The sequence below is a fragment of the Pseudophryne corroboree genome, chromosome 11, assembly GCF_028390025.1.
Source record: "Pseudophryne corroboree isolate aPseCor3 chromosome 11, aPseCor3.hap2, whole genome shotgun sequence".
Taxonomy (NCBI): Eukaryota; Metazoa; Chordata; class Amphibia; order Anura; family Myobatrachidae; genus Pseudophryne; species Pseudophryne corroboree.
In genome coordinates, this window is record NC_086454.1 from 296334483 (window position 1) to 296353071 (window position 18589).

Sequence of the window (18589 nt, forward strand, 5' to 3'; positions counted from 1 at the left end):
GGCGGAACTGCAGGGCGGCAGGCAGGGGACACTCCTGAGGAAGCCTTTTACAGGTGAAACGCGTTGAGGACCTGTTCTGAACACCCCTGACACAGACCTATACGGTGGATATACCCCGGACCACTGAAAAAATCTCGGACTATCCAGATAAGCTTAATGAACTCTTTTTTTTCTTTGAGAATATTTTCTTGTTTTCTTTTTATCATATGAATTAAAACCCACTTTTTTTAGCCTGTGATATATTTATTTATATACGGCAATACACGAAGTCTGACAATCTCTAACAACATGTGGGAAAACCGCTCTGGACAAAAAGACCATATTTAAAAGCTGTTTGGTGTTCATATTTTGGTACGCTTAATACCTATCGTTTTCTATGAATTCCAATATATTTATAAAGTAATTTCTGCACTATGAGAGGCGCCTCTCGCTCTGACTATTTACAGATCGGCGCATTTGCAAATTGATGATTTGGAGAACATCCATATTGATGTCCAACCTGGGGACCAATTGCGGTGCAAAATACCAGCTATTATAACGTTTGATGTGCCCACTATAGATCATATTTCTGGTACGCATATTACCTATAGATAAGACACTATACATAACCTAATTCGGTGTGAAGTTACTGCACTATTAGGCGCTTGTCCCTCCCCCTTTGTCTTTTCCAGATTAATTTGTCACTAAACCTAGTGACACTTTGAAGGACTGAGCTGCCATCTACAGGAATACCCTGTGGAACCAAAGTGCAAGTTAATCAATTTAAGACTCTTTTTTGAATTCATTAATTGAGAAGGAAAGTAGCGCACCAACTGAATTCTATGTTCATATATATATATATATATATATAATAAGAATTTACTTACCGATAATTCTATTTTTCATAGTCCGTAGTGGATGCTGGGTACTCCGTAAGGACCATGGGGAATAGCGGCTCCCGCAGGAGACTGGGCACAAAAGTAAAAGCTTTATGACTAGCTGGTGTGCACTGGCTCCTCCCCCTATGACCCTCCTCCAAGCCTTAGTTAGGATACTGTGCCCGGACGAGCGTACATAATAAGGAAGGATCTTAAATCCCGGGTAAGACTCATACCAGCCACACCAATCACACCGTACAACTTGTGATCTGAACCCAGTTAACAGTATGATAAACGTAGGAGCCTCTGAAAAGATGGCTCACAACAATAAACAACCCGATTTTTGTAACAATAACTATATACAAGTATTGCAGACAATCCGCACTTGGGATGGGCGCCCAGCATCCACTACGGACTATGAGAAATAGAATTATCGGTAAGTAAATTCTTATTTTCTCTGACGTCCTAGTGGATGCTGGGAACTCTGTAAGGACCATGGGGATTATACCAAAGCTCCCAAACGGGCGGGAGAGTGCGGATGACTCTGCAGCACCGAATGAGAGAACTCCAGGTCCTCCTCAGCCAGGGTATCGAATTTGTAAAATTTAGCAAACGTGTTTGCCCCTGACCAAGTAGCTGCTCGGCAAAGTTGTAAAGCCGAGACCCCTCGGGCAGCCGCCCAAGATGAGCCCACCTTCCTTGTGGAATGGGCTTTTACAGATTTTGGCTGTGGCAGGCCTGCCACAGAATGTGCAAGCTGAATCGTACTACAAATCCAACGAGCAATCGTCTGCTTAGAAGCAGGAGCACCCAGCTTGTTGGGTGCATACAGGATAAACAGCGAGTCAGATTTTCTGACTCCAGCCGTCCTGGAAACATATATTTTCAGGGCCCTGACTACGTCCAGCAACTTGGAGTCCTCCAAGTCCCTAGTAGCCGCAGGCACCACAATAGGCTGGTTCATGTGAAACGCTGAAACCACCTTAGGGAGAAATTGAGCGCGAGTCCTCAGTTCTGCCCTGTCTGAATGAAAAATTAGGTAAGGGCTTTTATATGATAAAGCCGCCAATTCTGAGACACGCCTGGCTGAAGCCAGGGCTAACAGCATGACCACTTTCCATGTGAGATATTTTAATTCCACAGTGGTGAGTGGTTCAAACCAATGTGACTTTAGGAGACTCAACACTACATTGAGATCCCAAGGTGCCACTGGAGGCACAAAAGGAGGCTGTATATGCAGTACCCCTTTGACAAACGTCTGAACTTCAGGCACTGAAGCCAGTTCTTTTTGGAAGAATATTGACAGGGCCGAAATTTGAACCTTAATGGACCCTAATTTTAGGCCCATAGATAGTCCTGTTTGCAGGAAATGCAGGAAACGACCCAGTTGAAATTCCTCTGTAGGGGCCTTCTTGGCCTCACACCACGCAACATATTTTCGCCAAATGCGGTGATAATGTTTTGCGGTTACATCCTTCCTGGCCTTGATCAGGGTAGGGATGACTTCATCTGGAATGCCTTTTTCCTTCAGGATCCGGCGTTCAACCTCCATGCCGTCAAACGCAGCCGCGGTAAGTCTTGGAACAGACAAGGTCCCTGCTGGAGCAGGTCCTTTCTTAGAGGTAGAGGCCACGGGTCCTCCGTGAGCATCTCTTGAAGTTCCGGGTACCAAGTCCTCCTTGGCCAATCCGGAGCCACGAGTATAGTTCTTACTCCTCTCCTTCTTATGATTCTCAATACTTTGGGTATGAGAGGCAGAGGAGGGAACACATACACTGACTGGTACACCCACGGTGTTACCAGAGCGTCCACCGCTATCGCCTGAGGGTCCCTTGACCTGGCGCAATATCTGTCTAGTTTCTTGTTGAGACGAGACGCCATCATGTCCACCTTTGGTTTTTCCCAACGGTTTACAATCACGTGGAAGACTTCTGGGTGAAGTCCCCACTCCCCCGGGTGGAGGTCGTGTCTGCTGAGGAAGTCTGCTTCCCAGTTGTCCACTCCCGGAATGAACACCGCTGACAATGCTGTCACATAATTTTCCGCCCAGCGAAGAATTCTTGCAGCTTCTGCCATTGCCCTCCTGCTTCTTGTGCCGCCCTGTCTGTTTACGTGGGCGACTGCCGTGATGTTGTCCGATTGGATCAATACCGACTGACCCTGAAGCAGAGGCCTTGCTTGACTTAGGGCATTGTAAATTGCCCTTAGTTCCAGGATATTTATGTGAAGAGACGTTTCCATGCTTGACCACAAGCCCTGGAAATTTCTTCCCTGTGTGACTGCTCCCCAGCCTCTCAGGCTGGCATCCGTGGTCCCCAGAATCCAGTCCTGAATGCCGAATCTGCGGCCCTCTAGAAGATGAGCACTCTGCAACCACCACAGGAGAGACACCCTTGTCCTTGGAGATAGGGTTATCCGCTGATGCATCTGAAGATGCGATCCGGACCATTTGTCCAGCAGATCCCACTGAAAAGTACTTGCATGGAATCTTCCGAATGGAATCGCTTCATAAGAAGCCACCATCTTTCCCAGGACCCTTGTGCATTGATGCACTGACACTTGTCCTGGTTTCAGGAGGTTCCTGACTAGCTCGGATAACTCCCTGGCCTTCTCCTCCGGGAGAAACACCTTTTTCTGGACTGTGTCCAGAATCATCCCTAGGAACAGTAGACGTGTTGTTGGAATCAGCTGCGATTTTGGAATATTTAGAATCCACCCGTGCTGACGTAGCACTACCTGAGATAGTGCTACTCTGACCTCTAACTGTTCCCTGGACCTTGCCCTTATCAGGAGATCGTCCAAGTAAGGGATAATTAAGACGCCTTTTCTTCGAAGAAGAATCATCATTTCGGCCATTACCTTGGTAAAGACCCGTGGTGCCGTGGACAATCCAAACGGCAGCGTCTGAAACTGATAATGACAGTTCTGTACCACAAACCTGAGGTACCCTTGGTGAGAAGGGTAGATTGGGACATGGAGATAAGCATCTTTGATGTCCAGAGACACCATATAGTCCCCTTCTTCCAGGTTCGCTATCACTGCTCTGAGTGACTCCATCTTGAATTTGAACCTTTTTATGTAAGTGTTCAATGATTTCAGATTTAAAATCGGTCTCACCGAGCCGTCCGGCTTCGGTACCACAAACAGCGTGGAGTAATACCCCTTTCCCTGTTGTAGGAGGGGTACCTTGATTATCACCTGCTGGGAATACAGCTTGTGATTAGCTTCCAATACTGCCTCCCTGTCGGAGGGAGACGTTGGTAGAGCAGACTTCAGGAACCGGCGAGGGGGAGACGTCTCGAATTCCAATTTGTACCCCTGTGATACTACCTGCAGGATCCAGGGGTCCACTTGCGAGTGAGCCCACTGCGCGTTGAAATTTTTGAGACGGGCCCCCACCGTGCCTGAGTCCGCTTGTAAAGCCCCAGCGTCATGCTGAAGACTTGGCAGAAGCGGGGGAGGGCTTCTGATCCTGGGAAGAGGCTGCCTGCTGCAGTCTTTTTCCCCTTCCTCTGCCCCGGGGCAGAAATGAGTGGCCTTTTGCCCGCTTGCCCTTATGGGGACGAAAGGACTGAGTTTGAAAAGACGGTGTCTTTTTCTGCTGAGAGGTGACCTGGGGTAAAAAGGTGGATTTCCCAGCCGTCGCCGTGGCCACCAGGTCCGATAGACCAACCCCAAATAACTCCTCCCCTTTATACGGCAAAACTTCCATATGCCGTTTGGAATCCGCATCACCTGACCACTGTCGTGTCCATAAACTTCTTCTGGCAGAAATGGACAGCGCACTTACTCTTGATGCCAGGGTGCAAATATCCCTCTGTGCATCTCGCATATATAGTAATGCATCCTTTAAATGCTCTATAGTCAATAATATACTGTCCGTATCCAGGGTATCAATATTTTCAGTCAGGGAATCCGACCAAGCCACTCCAGCGCTGCACTTCCAGGCTGAGGCGATTGCTGGTCGTAGTATAACACCAGTATGTGTGTATATACCCTTTAGGATATTTTCCAGCTTTCTATCAGCTGGTTCCTTGAGGGCGGCCGTATCAGGAGACGGCAACGCCACTTGTTTTGATAAGCGTGTGAGCGCCTTATCTACCCTAGGGGGTGTTTCCCAACGCGCCCTAACCTCTGGCGGGAAAGGGTATAATGCCAATAATTTATTAGAAATCAGCAGTTTTTTATCGGGGGAAACCCACGCTTTGTCACACACCTCATTTAATTCATCTGATTCAGGAAAAACTATGAGTAGTTTTTTCACACCCCACATAATACCTCTTTTTGTGGTACTTGTAGTATCAGAAATGTTCAAAGCCTCCTTCATTGCCGTGATCATGTAACGTGTGGCCCTACTGGACATTACGTTTGTCTCGTCACCGTCGACGCTGGAGTCAGTATCCGTGTCTGGGTCTGTGTCGACCATCTGAGGTAACGGGCGCTTTAGAGCCCCTGACGGTGTTTGAGACGCCTGGACAGGCACTAACTGATTTGCCGGCTGTCTCATGTCGTCAACAGTTTTTTGCAAAGTGCTGACACTGTCACGTAATTCCTTCCATACGACCATCCAGTCAGGTGTCGACTCCCTAGGGGGTGACATCACTATTACAGGCAATTACTCCGCCTCCACATCATTTTCCTCCTCATACATGTCGACACAATCGTACCGACACACAGCACACACACAGGGAATGCTCTGATAGAGGACAGGACCCCACGAGCCCTTTGGGGAGACAGAGGGAGAGTTTGCCAGCACACACCAGAGCGCTATATATATATATACAGGGATAACCTTATATAAGTGTTTCTCCCTTCTATAGCTGCTGTATTTGTATTATCTGCCAATTAGTGCCCCCCCTCTCTTGTTTTACCCTGATTCTGTAGCAGGACTGCAGGGGAGAGTAGGGAGCCGTCCTTCCAGCGGAGCTGTGAGGGAAAATGGCGCTTGTGTGCTGAGGAGATAGGCTCCGCCCCCTTTTCGGCGGCCTTTTCTCCCGCTTTTTTTAGGAAAACTGGCAGGGGTTAAATGCATCCATATAGCCCAGGAGCTATATGTGATGCATTTCTTTAGCCATATAAGGTTTAAAACGTGTTTTATTGCGTCTCAGGGCGCTCCCCCCCAGCGCCCTGCACCCTCAGTGACCGGAGTGTGAAGTGTGCTGAGAGCAATGGCGCACAGCTGCAGTGCTGTGCGCTACCTTATTGAAGACAGGAACGTCTTCTGCCGCCGATTTTTCCGGACCTCTTCGCTCTTCTGGCTCTGTAAGGGGGCCGGCGGCGCGGCTCCGGGACCCATCCAAGCTGAGCCTGTGATCGTCCCTCTGGAGCTAATGTCCAGTAGCCAAGAAGCCCAATCCACTCTGCATGCAGGTGAGTTCGCTTCTTCTCCCCTTAGTCCCACGATGCAGTGAGCCTGTTGCCAGCAGGTCTCACTGAAAATAAAAAACCTATTTAAACTTTTACTCTAAGCAGCTCAGGAGAGCTACCTAGCATGCACCCTTCTCGGCCGGGCACAAAAATCTAACTAAGGCTTGGAGGAGGGTCATAGGGGGAGGAGCCAGTGCACACCAGCTAGTCATAAAGCTTTTACTTTTGTGCCCAGTCTCCTGCGGAGCCGCTATTCCCCATGGTCCTTACGGAGTTCCCAGCATCCACTAGGACGTCAGAGAAATATATATATAATTTATTTATTTATTTATTGGATCCAATTGTTCCGGCACTCAGATTAATCGATTAATTAGATGAATCGACTTGTCCAGGTGCCTTTCCTACGTGGTTTTGATATATGGTATGTATCACTGGACGGCACTCCGGAACCACCAACCCAAATGAAACACCGTAGGGGTGCGATGCGGGTCCGGTGCAGCCGTGTGCTGATGATGTCATCAGACCCCGGAGCAGGAGGTTTGGTAGGACTTCACGAGCACACAGGGGGGTAAGTATGTCCATATATTCTGTTTTGCTTGTTATACTCAGGTCTTGATAAAAGGGACACAATCCCTGAAACGTTGATCATCACACTGTGATTACTGTGTTTCATTTGGGCTGGTGGTTCCAGAGTGCCGACCAGTGATACATATATAGCAATAGACGATATATAGCAATAGACAATTGGCGGCACTCACGGCTCAAGAGAGAAACACAGGATTCCCCTTAGTTGTGTCACAACTAAGGGGAGTCCTGTGTTTCTTTCTCGAGCCATGAGTGCCGCCAATCGTCTATTGCTGCATATTTGGGGACTCTTTGCCTCCAACGGAGGACAACGGCCATTATGGAAAATTACTTCACACATTAGTGAGTGCCCTGACTATGCTGTGTGTGTGTGTGTGTGTGTGTGTGTGTGTGTGTGTGTGTGTGTGTGTGTATATATATATATATATATATATATATATATATACATATATATATATATATATATATATATATATATATATATACAGTAGTCAAGCTGTGCACTCCTCCTTGGTCAAAACAAGTGCTCCATGTGCCCAGAATAGTGGGGGGGAATTATAGAAATAGAGTTGCTTACTTATGTCATAAAATGCAATGTAAATGGAGTGGTCACTAAAATGCCCTCCGTATTGTTTGTCAATCAGATTAACGCTCTCTATATTGTCTGGAGGTCACAATAATGCTCTCCGTACTGTCTGGAGGTCACTATAATGCTTTTCGTATTGCCTGATGTGTAGCAGTCACTGATATGCTCTTAGCATTTTGCAGCGGTCACTGATATGTTTTTAGTATTGTGTAGCGGTCACTAAACTGCTCATAGTATTGTCTGGTGGTCACAAAAATGCTCTCGGTTCCCATGGGTTAATGCTTCATAGATTAGCGGGAAATGGGCTGTAACTAATTTTCATAGGAATGACATGGACATGTCGTTCATTTTGCGAAGTCAAATAGTCAGCATGAAAGGGGGGCACCAAATTTTTCTTGCCTCCGGGCAACTTGGATGAATTTACGCCACTGCTAAAGTAGTGTATATGTCCACAGATGAACAACAAGTTCAAGTGTGCTCCTGTGTGCTCTCCCAAAAGTGCAATATATATAATCGACAAAAGCAGGCGGCACTCACAGACTTGTAGCGTGCATAAAAGTCAAGTGCAGGTTACATTTCGGGGACGTGTCCCCTTCCTCAGACAACATTACATGCAGAACATCATACATACTGTATTTACCAAAAATATTGGCGCCACTTACCCCCACCAATAACTCTCAGCTGTGTGGGGGTAAGTGGCGCCAATATTTTTGTTATACATGGATGATGTTCTGCACTGTAATGTTGTCTGAGGACGTAACCTGCACTTTAAAAAATAGTCCAGCCAACAGGGTGGCTTTATGCACGCTACAAGTCTGTGAGTGCCGCCTGCTTTTGTCGATTGTATCACGGTGGGTCTGCAAACCCACAAGGAGGGCACCGCAGCAAGTAACCAGCAACTGGAGTACCGGGGCTCTCGCTTGATATATATATATATATTAATAAATTATATATATATACAGTATATATATATATATAGTATATATGTATGTAATATAGAAATGTATATATATATATATCTTTTTATATATACAGGTTGAGTATCCATTATCCAAAATGCTTGGGACCAGAGGTATTTTGGATATCGGATTTTTCCGTATTTTGGAATCATTGCATACCATAATGAGTTATCATGGTGATGGGAACTAAGTCTAAGCACAGAATGCATTTATGTTACATATACACCTTATACACACAGCCTGAAGGTCATTTAATACAATATTATTAATAACTTTGTGTATTTAACAAAGTTTGTGTACATTAAAAAACAAAGGTTTCACTATCTCAGTCTTACTCAAAAAAAGTCCGTATTTCGGAATATTCCGTATTTCGGAATATTTGGATATGGGATACTCAACCTGTATATTATAATATATATATATATTTATATATATATATAAAACATAAAAATAAATAAATAAATCTATCTATCTATCTATCTATCTATCTATCTATCTATCTATCTATCTATCTATCTATCTATCTATCTATCTATCTATCTATCTATCTCCCATATGGATGATGTAGAAACACCATCATACAGCACGGCACTGCAGATTGAGTTTAAATAGATGTAGTGCTGCCACTAATAGCAGCATTGAATCTATTTAAATTCAAACTGCAGTGCCGTGCTGTATGATGGTGTTTCTACATCATCCATACTGAGTTATTATGTAAATTTTGAGCAAGGGCACACAGACCGCTATGGTGACACTAGGGAGTGCCAAACCAAATTCAACACTATGGGGTATATTCAAATAGTGCCAAGTTTTCCAACAGTTGGAAAATCGGCACTAATTTGACGGCATACTGACAGCGTGGCGAGGGCAAATGAGCCACTTGCGGGCTCGCTGCGCTCACCACGCTGCGCTCACCACGCTGCGGGCACGGTGGCGCGCTATGCGCGACACGCTATTTTATTCCCCCTCCAGGGGGTTCGTGGACCCCCACGAGGGAGAAAAAGTGTCGGTATGCCGGCTGATTCCAGCGCCGGTATACTGTGCGCCGGGATCCCGACAGTCGGCATACTGAAGACCACCCTGTGGTTTTTACCGAAGTGCCACTAATTGAATACCTCCCTTTTTATATATATATATATATATATATATATATACACATACACAGACACACACACACACACACACACACACACACATGTATCCTCTGTCACGGGCACGTACAACCATTTGCACCCGCGATCCATAGGAAAGGCATTGTGCGATCGATCGCAGTTGCGAATAGTCTCACCCGGGCGTGTGCAATCATTGCCACAATACATGCGAACGCATCGCGGCAACAGTGAATGACACTTCTGTAGCGCTCTCTCTCTTTCTCTCTGTATATATACATCCAGAGTTCCGCACTCACATCTATGGAAAATAACAGCGGAGTGCACTGCACTAGGGGCCTAATTCAGACCTGGTCGCACAGCGGCCGATTATCGAATGACTGTGCATGCGTACAGATCGTAATATGCATGTGAGAGGCCAAACAGCAAAAAAATCCTGCGTCTTTTTTGATTGCTAGCCGAACGCAGACTGATTGACAGGAAGCAATGTGTATAACGTGCTCTGCCAGGTGCAATGTGTATAACGTGATCTACCTGGTGCAATGTGTATAATGTGCTTTACCTGGTGCAATGTGTATAATGTGCTTTACCTGGTGCAATGTGTATAATGTGCTTTACCCAGGGGCGTAAGTTATTATAAGACGCCCGGAGGCGAAAAAGTTTATAGTGCCCCCCCGCGGCCCAGTCCAGGCAGGTATACACTCACAGCCACATATACACGCACTCACATATATACAAATACACACCCAACCACATATACACACAGCATATATACACACACATTATACCACTTATACACACATAGCCACATATATACACACACATAGCCACATATATACATACTCACAGTCACAAACACATCTATACAAATACACACACACACACACACACACACACACACACACACACACACACACACACACACACACACTGTCCCCCACCCTGACACTTTCCTCCATAAGATACCTCTTCTCACCTGCCTCAGTGTAAGCATGCAGGTGGAGCTGGGCAGCGGCGTTGTGCGGCAGGAGCTGAAGCCGGGAAGCTGTGCTGTGGTGGTGCAGGAGCTGGGTAGCGGCACTGTGGGGCGGGAGCCGGCCAGCCGTGATGTCATCAGGCTGGCCGGGTAGCTGCGCAATGGGGGGCGGGAGCTGAAGCGTCGCGGTATCATCATCCTGAAGCCGGGCGGGAGCCGGGGTGCATTTCGGGAGACGGGAGCCACAGCCGGACAACCACACTGTTGGAGGCAATGGAGAAGGTGCCCCCTTCATTGCTGGAGCCCGGTGGCATCCGACTCCATTGCCTCCCAGACTTCCGCCAATGGCTTTACCTGGTGCAGTGTGTATAATGTGCTTTACCTGGTGCACTGTGAATAATGTGCTTTACCCGCTGCAATGTGTATAACGTGCTCTACCCGGTGCAATGTGTATAATGTGCTCTACCTGGTGCAATATGTATAATATGCTTTATCTGGTGCAATGTGTATAACGTGCTCTACCTGGTGCAATATGTATAATGTGCTTTACCTGGTGAAATGCGTATAATGTGCTCTGCCTGGCGCAAAGTGTATAACGTGCTCTACCTGGTGCAATGTGTATAATGTGCTCTGCCTTTCAGAAAGTGTATAATGTGCTTTACCTGGTGCAATGTGTATAATGTGCTCTGCCTGCCGCAAAGTGTATACCGTGTAGAACGTGCTCTATCTGGCGGAATATGTATAACGTGCTCTACCTGGCGCAGTGTGTATAAGAGGTTCTATCTGGTGCAATGTGTACAAGCGGCACTACTTTGTGGTGTAATGTGAATTGGCACTATATTATGTGGCCACGCCCCTTCCCCGTGAAGCCACGGCCCTAAAATTTTGCAATGTGACTGCGGCGCGCACTTTCCTTGCATTAATTTCATCAGGTCTTCAGAGCAGTAATCCCTCCCATTTGACAGACCCCCCTCCCCCCCATCCATTAGGGCTGCTTCCATAAATTTCCCGGGCTGGTTGTCGATCCCAATCTGCCCCTGAGCATGAGGATGGTGTTTTTACCTCCCTAGGGCATTTGTAGGCTTATGGGGGGAAGGTTCCTTCTCCATTTTCAGCAGAACGCTTAAGCCGCTGTCATTGCATGCTGCTGACCGGTGCCGCCATGTTTAAAACACTGCATGCACCTGTCATAGGGCTGGTGACAATTTAGATGGTGCATCTAAAGCACACTAGGGCTAATTCAGTTAGGATAACTATTATGATCCCCCGCGCAGTTTTCTGATTAATGGAGGACAGCCAGCCTGATTGACAGGCAGAGGTGTTTGGGGGGCCTGCGTGCAGCTTTGCAAACGCAATGAATGCTGAATGAGGGTCACTGGACGGAGATGCACTGTCTTAAGACACTAGTGGACAATACATCTCAGCGCTTTTACAAATGAGAGTCTTTAGCATAAAGATTCGACTGCAGCAAAAGGCGCTTCCTCCGTCGCATCTGTGCCACCACCAAACCAGGACCACAAGGTGTGTGGTCTTCCACTAACAAATAGGATCCTGATTCTCTTCTTCTGGGAAAAATGGCATTGCAGTACATTTACCGGTAATTATTTATGTGCGTTATTCATAATATACAATTTGCCAAATGCCAGATGCAGAGAAGGGTGGAATACGGTGATATAAAGCGCAGGGGAAGGAACACTGGGGGTCATTCCGCGTTGTTCGCTCGCTAGCTGATTTAGCAGCATTGCACACGCTAAGCCGCCGCCCTCTGGGAGTGTATCTTAGCTTAGCAGAATAGCGAACGAAAGATTAGCAGAATTGCTACTAAATATTTTCTTGCAGTTTCTGAGTAGCTCCAGACCTACTGGTTTAACGTCACAAACACGCCCTGTGTTCGGCCAGCCACTCCCCCGTTTCTCCAGACACTCCCTCGTTTTTCCCTGACATGCCTTCGTTTTTTAGCACACTCCTGGAAAACGCTCAGTTACCACCCAGAAACGCCCCTTTCCTGTCAATCATTTACCGATCAGCAGAGCGACTGAAAATCGCCGCAGAATCCACAGCAAATCTGCTAAGTTTTTAGTTAAATAACTAAAGCACTATGCGCAATTTGCAACAAATCGCAGCATAGTGAAAATCGGCAACGAGCGAACAACTCGGAATGACCCCCATTGGCCGCAGTCATTTCAATGAGTTATTCTTCTTCAGATGTATAAAAAAAATTAACAAATATTTGTGTATTGAAGCTTTCATTTTTTTCTGTGTTTTTTTTTCTATGTAGAGGAAGAGTCAGCATGTTGAGCTCAGGGTTCAAGGCTGAACGCCTGCGAGTCAATCTAAGGCTTGCGATCAACCGCCTGAAACTACTGGAAAAGAAGAAGAGTGAGTATACTTTGCACAGCCGTACAGCGCGTATGGATCTATAGGCGGATATTCGCCATATGCAGCAGAGCCGGCCCTAACCAATATGATGCCCTAGGCAAGATTTTGGCTGGTGCCCCCTAGCACCACCTCTGGTTCTGCCTCTGACCTTGCACCTCTTTCCCAGCACTATCACCCCTCACCCACAGCAGTCCTTGTACCCCCTATATTTTAAATAGGAACAGTTCGCACATTTGACGCACAGCCCAAAAAGGGGCATCTTCTTGCTGGGAAGGGGCATGGCCACACAATAGTAACCCCAATTCCAATTACGCCACACAGTGCTGCAACTTTATTCACATTTTATCTTGCGATAGTGTCCATAATTCATATTACATCCCACAGTAGTATCACTTTACCTTATAAACGTTACTCCTCACAGTAGAGCCCCTTATTCACATTACATCACACTGAATTGCTCCTTATTCACATTACACCACACCTTATTGCTCTTTATTCACATTAGACGACACAGTAATGCCCTTTCTATATGCAGCGCCACATAGTAGAGCACCTTATACACATAATGCCACACATTAGTAATGCATTTATACACAATTCCACACAGTAATGCCCCTTACACATATGAGACACTTTATTAATGTCCTTATAAACATAATGCACCTTACACATTATGACAACCTTTATTAATGCCCTTTTACACATAATGTCCCTTACACATATGCCGCACATTATTAATGCCCTTATACACATAATGACACACATAGTGCCCCATACACATTTGCTGCACATTATTAGTACCCCTATACACATAATGACACACATACAGTAGTACCCTGTTACACATATGCCGCACATTATTAATGCCCTTATACACATAATGACACACATAGTGGCCCTTTACACATATGTTGCACATTATTAAAGCATTTTTACATGACACACGTAATGCTCCTTACACATATTCTGAACACTACTGCACAACCAACCCACTCACATGCACACAGCACTCACACTTCCACTAACACTGTGACCTCTGCCTCTGCTTGGATACAGATGTGTCCTCACAAATCTTGCATCAATGCTAACATCGGGCACCTTTTTTTTTTTTATGAAAATGCATCTTATTTGCATTGCTATGTGGCTAGGATGCACAAGCAGCTTCTGCTGATTAAAATGATATGCAGCATGCCTACATACTGTGTGAGACTGTGTCTGTATCTGCTTATGAAATGCTACACACAGAATATAGGCATGCCGCATATCATTTTAATCAGCAGAAGCTGATGATGCCCCTAGGCATATCAAATGCCCTAGGCAATTGCCTAGTTTGCCTATGCATATGGCTGGCTCTGATATGCAGAGTTGCACGCATCCGTGCAATGGGGTGAGGCAGAGCCTTTCCTGTTATACCAACGTTTATGCCAGAGCTTTGACTGTATAAAGTGTATGAAAAATACAAAGAATATGTTAGAAATATCTTCTTTGCATTGTTCTAATCATTTTTACAGCCAAAACTGTGGAATAAAAAGTCTATGGCGCCTATCTTTTCCGCACATCTCTGAGCAAAACTAACCAAATTTCCAGCAGTATATACTGCTGTACCTGTGTATAATGCGCACATGTACCCTTTGGCGCATATATTGTGTGTAAATCTAGCTCTAATGCAAGCCAGTGCCTCCTGAGCCATTTACCTCACCGCACGTCCCTGATATTCAGTGCGCATTTACACCATACTTACCTACTCTCCCGGTTTCTGCGGGAGACACCCGGTTTTCGGGTAGTCCCCCGCAGCCCCCGGAAGAGTGGGCACCCCTCCCGCATTCTGCCCACTCCCTAGTAAAGTGGGCAGAATAGGGAGAATATCACAGTAAAATCACTGACCCGGTGGGGGCGGAGCCTAATGGCGGATCAGATGCTAATCACGTCATTTTAGCCCCGCCCCTAGCCATATTTCATCCAATTACAGTCGTTTACCGGGGAGTGGGCGGAGCCTACTGATGTAATCAGCTTGGCTCCTCCCTCATCCCCGCCCGCCTGCTTCTCCTCTCCGGTCATCTCCCGGAAAGGAGATTTAAAATATCGGTAAGTATGATTTACACCAGCCCTATACCTGGTGCAAGAGACCCATCTGAAATCTGCTGGATCTCTGCACATGGTCCGCTCAGCATAGGCTACAATTCCGCCTACATGCCCATTACATGACCTCAGCACATGCCCCGTTGCTGCCCAGTTACCCGCATTCAACTGCAGGTGGAGATGAGACTGAGTTGTGTATGACTTTTTGCCCATGTGCTCCTGGTTGCAGCTGCAGGTGTGGAGTGCATGTAGAAGGAACTTGCATGGAACTCTACCCCAGCCCCGCTCTGTGCAGAACTGTATACATCACAACAAGTTCAACGTCATACCATTTGAGAATCACCCATTTCATTACATTTTACAGTTTTTCCCCTCAAATACTGATCAGTATAGCTTAATTTGCGGCCTAATTTAATTATGACAGCGACAACATCACAATTGTCCTAATTATATGTTACTTTTACTAGTTTGAAGCTTTTTGTTACACGGGATAAGTGGCGCCTAAAATGCGTTTCTCTGCTAAGATACAAATGGAAGGTGGAAAATGTATCACGTGAAAAGAACGTCAGCTCTGAGCTTGAGAGAATTCCAACAGTTTTTGCAGACTGGCCTATTCCCTATCACATGTACACGCACACACATTCATGGTAGGGTTAATTTTGTTGGGAGCTAATTAACCTACCAGTATAGTTTTGGATTGTGTGAGGAAACCGGAGTACCCGGAGGAATACTCATGCAAGCACAGGGAGAATATACAAACTCCACACATTTAGGGCTATGATGGGAATCAAACCCAGGATCTTAGTGCTGTGAGACAGTAATGCTAACCATTACACTGTCCATGCTGCCATCACATTCCCCTACATACCGCCTACCTATGCCATGCCACGCCTCCCTCATTGGGAGGGAAGCCAAAAGTTGGCAAGTACGATCTTCCCATAGAGCAGGAAATTCCACTTAAACTCTTCCCTCTATTCCCAATAAACCTGCTCCACAGGGAAAATATTAGTTTTGTCACTGCTCCTCAAAGCTAGGTACAATGGGGGTCATTCTGACCTGTTCACTCGCTGCTTTTAATCGCAGCCAAGCGGACGGGTACCCACTGCGCATGTGCCAGCGCCGTAGTGCGCCGGAGCATGCCAGACGGCCGAACGCCGTAGCTGGACTGTGATCGCCTCTGCCTGATTGACAGGCAGAGGCAGTCGCTGGGCGGGAGGGGGTGGAATGGCGGCGATTTGCCGCTGTTTCGTGGGCGCGGTCCGGCCAACACAGGCGTGGCCGGACTATGCGGGGAGTGGCCGGACCATGCGGGGAGTGGCCCGCAGCAGCTGCGTGATGTCATACGCAGCAGCTGCGGGCCGGGGAGCGACTAGTAGCTCCCGGCCAGCACGCTAAAGCTGTGCTGGTCGGGAGCTACTCTTGAAGTGCAAAGGCATTGCCGTTGTGCGATGCCTTTAGACTTCTGCGGGGGAGCCGGCACTGACATGCGGGGCGGACTAGCTCTGTGCTGGGCGTCCCCCCGCATGTCAGTGTAAATGATCGTAGCTCTGCTAAATTTAGCACAGCTACGATCATCTCGAGATGAGGGCCAATGTTGCTTTTACAAGGAACCCATCATTTCCTGCCATTTGGCATTGCAAATATGTGCGCCTCCATGAAGGCGGCTATCTTGGTCTTCTTATGGATACTAAGAAGATGTGTCACTCCCATTTTGCATAGCATTTATTACCTTCACACAGTGGAAGCAGCCATATTGTGAACTGAAACCAGCATTAGTTCAACAGTCAATATGTCGACACCATATGATCGACATGCAATAGGTCAATGCTTAAGCTGGACAGGTACAAAAGGTCGACAGGTTCAGATAGTTGACATGATAATGTCCGACACACATATTGTCGACATAAGTTTTTTTGTTTTGTTCCCCCCCCCCCCCCTAATTTTTAAAACTTTTTAATTCTTTACAGTCCACGTGGACTATGATTGGGAATATTAACCTGTGCCGAATGCAGCGGTTGTGTGGTGAGTGAAGCGATAGTGTGGTGAGTGAAGCGGTAGTGTGGTGAATGCAGCGGTAGTGTGGTGAATACAGCGGTAGTGTGGAGAGTGAAGCGGTAGTGTGGTGAATGCACGATAGTGTGGTAAGTGAAGCGGTAGTGTGGTGAGTGAAGCGGTAGTGTGGTGAATGCAGCGGTAGTGTGGTGAATGCAGCGGTAGTGGGGTGAGTGAAGCGGTAGTGTGGTGAGTGAAGCGGTAGTGTGGTGAGGGAAGCGGTAGTGTGGTGAGTGAAGCGGTAGTATGGTGAATGCAGCAATAGTGTGGTGAGTGAAGCGGTAGTGTGCCGAATGCAGCGATAGTGTGGTGAGTGAAGCGGTAGTGTGGTGAATGCAGCGGTAGTGTGGTGAGTGAAGCGGTAGTGTGGTGAATGCAGCGATAGCGTGGTGAATGCAGCGATAGTGTGGTGAGTGAAGCGGTAGTGTGGTGAATGCAGCGGTAGTGTGGTGAGTGAAGCGGTAGTGTGGTGAAAGCAGCGGTAGTGTGGTGAGTGAAGCGGTAGTGTGGTGAGTGAAGCAGTAGTGTGGTGAATGCAGCGATAGTGTGGTGAGTGAAGCGGTAGTGTGGTGAGTGAAGCGGTAGTGTGGTGAATGCAGCGATAGTGTGGTGAGTGAAGCGATAGTGTGGTGAATGCAGCGGTAGTGTGGTGAGTGAAGCGGTAGTGTGGTGAATGCAGCGGTAGTGTGGTGAGTGAAGCGGTAGTGTGGTGAATGCAGCGGTAGTGTGGTGAGTGAAGCGGTAGTGTGGTGAATGCAGCGATAGTGTGGTGAGTGAAGCGATACTGTGGTGAATGCAGCGATAGTGTGGTGAGTGAAGCGGTAGTGTGGTGAATGCAGCGGTAGTGTGGTGAGTGAAGCGGTAGTGTGGTGAATGCAGCGGTAGTGTGGTGAGTGAAGCGGTAGTGTGGTGAATGCAGCGATAGTGTGGTGAATGCAGCGGTAGTGTGGTGAATGCAGCGGTAGTGTGGTGAGTGAAGCGATAGTGTGGTGAATGCAGCGGTAGTGTAGTGAGTAAAGCGGTAGTGTGGTGAATGCAGCGATAGTGTGGTGAATGCAGCGATAGTGTGGTGAATGCAGCGATAGTGTGGTGAATGCAGCGATAGTGTGGTGAATGCAGCGGTAGTGTGGTGAGTAAAGCGGTAGTGTGGTGAATGCAGCGATAGTGTGGTGAATGCAGCGGTAGTGTGGTGAGTAAAGCGGTAGTGTGGTGAATGCAGCGATAGTGTGGTGAATGCAGCGATAGTGTGGTGAATGCAGCGGTAGTGTGGTGAGTAAAGCGGTAGTGTGGTGAATGCAGCGGTAGTGTGGTGAGTGAAGCGGTAGTGTGGTGAATGCAGCGATAGTGTGGTGAGTGAAGCGGTAGTGTGGTGAATGCAGCGGTAGTGTGGTGAGTGAAGCGATAGTGTGGTGAGTGAAGAGGTAGTGTGGTGAGTGAAGCGATAGTGTGGTGAATGCAGCGATAGTGTGGTGAGTGAAGCGATAGTGTGGTGAATGCAGCGGTAGTGTGGTGAATGCAGCGGTAGTGTGGTGAGTGAAGCGGTAGTGTGGTGAATGCAGCGGTAGTGTGGTGAGTGAAGCGGTAGTGTGGTGAATGCAGCGATAGTGTGGTGAATGCAGCGGTAGTGTGGTGAGTGAAGC

At 47.2% G+C, this 18589-nt stretch overlaps 1 protein-coding gene across 2 annotated transcripts in view; it reads left to right on the top strand.

The window, feature by feature from the left end:
- LOC134969495 (IST1 homolog) overlaps positions 1–18589 on the top strand; it is a 114033-nt gene that overhangs the window by 30338 nt on the left and 65106 nt on the right. For both annotated transcript variants that reach the window (XM_063945484.1, XM_063945483.1), the window contains one exon: positions 12718–12818. In XM_063945484.1, the coding sequence (XP_063801554.1) occupies positions 12731–12818 (88 nt within the window). In that variant the 5' untranslated portion in view covers positions 12718–12730. The remainder of the gene's footprint in view (positions 1–12717; positions 12819–18589) is intronic.